At 46.1% G+C, this 3,874-nt stretch overlaps 1 protein-coding gene across 1 annotated transcript in view; it reads right to left on the minus strand.

Moving 5' to 3' along the window:
• The window catches only part of NHSL1 (NHS-like 1), a 51,183-nt gene extending 47,848 nt beyond the window's left edge, over nucleotides 1-3,335 (minus strand). Inside the window, exons 1-2 of the mRNA XM_010016362.1 lie at nucleotides 3,278-3,335; nucleotides 807-959 (exon numbers count right to left, since the gene is read on the minus strand). Coding sequence (XP_010014664.1) covers nucleotides 807-959; nucleotides 3,278-3,335 — 211 coding nt within the window. The remainder of the gene's footprint in view (nucleotides 1-806; nucleotides 960-3,277) is intronic.
• Between the last annotated feature and the right edge of the window lie 539 nt (nucleotides 3,336-3,874).

Consider the following 3,874-nt stretch of genomic DNA (forward strand, 5'->3'; position numbering starts at 1 on the left):
CCTAAAATGAATTGGCTCTTAGCAGGGTAACCCCCTTTGTTAAATAGCCAGTGTAAAGAAAAACCTAGGTTAGCCATTTCCAGAACACAGACATTAAGCTGTAATTTTACAACTTTACATCTGGCCCAGAGACAGATGTTCTACAGTCCTCCCTGCTGGTGCTTGCCTCCGTCTTCATGGCTGCACTAACACAACACAATGCCTCCTATGCTAGACCATACAGGTACATGCCTTGATAAAGGTACTGAAGGTAAAAATTGGTCCTTAAAAATACACTGCATCCATCTGCCAGAAAGCACTTCCACTACTGAAAGAGTCCTTGTGAGTGCCCTGTTCCCTATTTCCCTTCTCTGCCCTTAGAGCCTTTTCTGATCTCTCACAACCAGCCACATCCCTGGAAATGACACTGCACAACAAAAGAAATCATGAACTGAAACACCTCTGATGTAGTTCTTACACTAAAGTATAAATGGTGTAACTCAGGACATACTGAAATTGCAGGTACCATTTTGGAAACACTCCAAAGACTAAATGGAAATGGCCAAAAGACACAAGGTTTTCCCTTTTTCCATTCTGGAGTGCTCTGCCAGGTAACGCATTTCCATTTCCACATTTTCTTGACAGCAAAAGCATTTTTGCCCTATCCCTGCATTTGAATGGGTAATTCTCACTAACATTCCCGATGTGCTGCAGGTAGAAAAACAAACAAACTTCTCCTGAAGCCCGCCATTTTGATATATTTGCAAAGACTGTGGCAAAAACTACTGTCACTTCTGGACACATCTGTATCATCAGCAGCATCTTACCTCTCAGCACTGATTTGAGGTTCAGCTTGGCTTGTCGGTGGAGGTCCTCCACACAAGGGGGTCTTGAGGAGGGCAGGAAGACATTTTCCTGCTGATGCCATGGAGCAGTGTAGTGCACAGTCCATCTACTCTCTTCATCTAGGTTGGAAACAGCTGCAGAGAGAAACAATAAGAAAATTGTATGCTATTGTAGATAGTTACATCATGAAACCCCACACGTAAGCTTCTCACGTATCATCTTAAAACAAAAAAGACTGATTGCCACTGTAGTCCCATCAAAATGCTCTCTAGAACCTCACCTTCATGACAGTTAAAACCCTTCTTTCATTTCTAGTCTAAATTTATGTTATGTAGGAAACACCCTTCCCTCTTCCCATGTTTATACTTGCTGTTGTTTTCACTTTGAACTTGCTACTCTGTTTTCCCCCCTCTACCTCCCAGTCTTCACAAACAAGATCAGTTTCCCGGTCCCCTGATCCCACCAGGTGCTGTGCATTGCAGGACAGCTTCTTCTTGCTCAAAGGTGACCCTAGGAATATGACAACCGCCATGAGAGATTACGACAGGTTCATTTGTATCAGGAAATAACCTTCTCTGACCTCACACTTGCTCAAACCAGGAACGAAGATTTCACTGAGGCAAACGAATTAGCTACTTTCCACTGCTACGAGTGGACAGCAACTCCCTGGGCAAATACTGCTCAGAGCACAACAGCGCTTAAGAGAGATTACTCTGACCACGTCTTCTCAGCTGGTACGCACGTGAAAACAAAATACAGACTCTGCTCAAGTTCGAAGTTCCTCAGGACAGTCTAGTAATGAATCAGCGAAAGAACATGTTGCTAAGATTTGTTTATTGTTTATGCTTCCCGAGAGACAGCCATTGCCTTTTGTTTAAAGTATATCATCAATAAAAACTTCTGTAGCTGAATGGCCTTAACCCTCTACTCTGTAAACAGGAAAAGGGCAGTTGGGGGTCATATCTTATGATCCCCCAGGCACCCTTTGCCCTTCAGCCCACATGCTACATATCCTTGCTTTTAGTGGCAGAAAAAGCCACTACTGTGGCTGTGCTGCCTCCCAAGCACCTGCTCTGCTGCCCTGGCCTCGCTGCTAGCTACCCATCTTCCCTTCGTGCTCCTCCCTGCCCAGGCAGGGTTTGCTGCTGCACTGCCTGCAGCATCACTTCATGAAGTCTGGCTGACGCCTCTGGGGTAGGAGACGAGGTGCATAAACCGAGAAGCAAAACGAAGGCAACAGCCTCCTGTCATCTGAAAAATTACTCTTCCCCTAATACCACTGTGCACCTGCCAGGATCATTTCAGATAGAAATAATTGGTACTCATTAAAGAAAATAGGCTATGCCTTCTTGCTTCGAAACCTATCTACAGTCTAATGCTCAATGCCTATTTTGTGCTGAAAAGACTTGAGGTGCATGTCTAGGTTCTTAACTGCCCTTCCTCACTTTTTACAGATTAGTATCAGACCTCAAAAAAGGTTTTAGAAGACTTTCAATTGGTCTCAATTTCTGAGAAGACTTGGTCCTGCATCCCCTCCCTTCCTGCAGACATACTGGCTACAACAATGCAAATACACATTCAGTCTGTGCCTGCTTTTCCCATCCTGGCTAAGTAGAAGTCAAACCTCAATCACAACAAACTGACATGTCACCAACTACCTTACTGCATCAATCATCCTAATGTTACAGAGAAAGTGATAGGTACAGTCAATGACCTGCCTGAAAATTGCACTCTGCCATCCCCTGACTGAGCAGGCAGGCAGAAAGTAAGGCTGGGAGAAAGGGAGGAGGAAAGAAACACCAGCCTCCAAGCCCACTGTCTGGCTGCAGTCCCACCATACCAAAACTAAAGTTTACTGATCATCAGAGCAATGGTCACCAAAACTAGCAGACAGAAGTGCTGCACACATTTGCCAATCATTCTCTCCAGTGCAGTTTGCCTACCTGCATGAACTGAATGAGGAATGGTGATTTCACAAGCCATTCTGAAACTAGAGCATCTTTAGAAAACAAAACTCAGCATAGAACAAGCTTTATGTAGATGCCTCAGAGATGCAAGCCCATAGCTAAAGATGCACCTGTCAGCTGCACAGGCAGAGAGAGATGCCGGATAGATGCTGGGAGGATGCCCCAGCACCAAGCTGGACACCAGTGCAGGACCACAGGTGACGGAGGCACCTCAGCCTCCTCACTGAGCTGCTCCTTTCATACCAGGAAGTTTTGGCTCCTTCAAAACCCCCACAACAAAGGACTTCAACACAGCATCCCAAAGCAGAGGTCCTAAAGCACCTTATAAGGCTTCCTCCACACACTACGAAGTATTCAACGAAGAAGAGAGATACTAACTTAAAAAGCAGCTTCAGGAAAGCAGGAGCAAAGACGGAGGGAATTGCCTTTTCCTGCAGGACTCAGCTGCCTCCCCAAAAGGGCAGTGAGCATGCACAACTACTTACTCTTTCTCTTGAAAAGTTTCATGAAAGATTTAAGCTTTGTGTTGATGAAAACCACCATTTTCAAGAAGTTGAATTGAGATCCTGGAGTTCAAATCCCAGAGAAAGGAGGAGCTGCAGAAAGGTGACAGTTTTCCAGACTGAACCTGCACACGGAATTTCTCTTCTCCAGGCTTCTTCCCTCTGCCTTTTTTTGCTGAAACCACAACTTTAAACCTGCCTAGGTCTTCCTGACACACGAAACCATTTACAATTCTTTAGGCTGAATTTCTCCTCCTCACATGCAAACTTATGGGCTGAAAACAGCCAGTTTCAGCATGCAAAGCAGGAGAAGGAGGAAAAAAAAAGAGAAAAAGTTAACTGATGAATGTTTGCACCGGGACAAAAATCAGGCTTTCCTGCTACCCATGAATTACTCAGCTCCTCTCATCCTTTCCTCTGCTCTCCAAGTTCGGCTGCTCCGGAGCTTGCAGGTGATCCCTCTCCTTCCCATCGCGCCAGCCGGCTCTGCGGGCGGAGCGGACAGAGATGCCTGCACCTTCCCCCCCTCCGCCCTTTGCACCTCCCCGCCGGCCCCGGCCACCGCCCTTCAGCCGCCTT

The sequence above is a fragment of the Nestor notabilis genome, unplaced genomic scaffold (assembly GCF_000696875.1).
Source record: "Nestor notabilis isolate BGI_N333 unplaced genomic scaffold, ASM69687v1 scaffold10466, whole genome shotgun sequence".
In the NCBI taxonomy this organism is placed as follows: Eukaryota; Metazoa; Chordata; class Aves; order Psittaciformes; family Psittacidae; genus Nestor; species Nestor notabilis.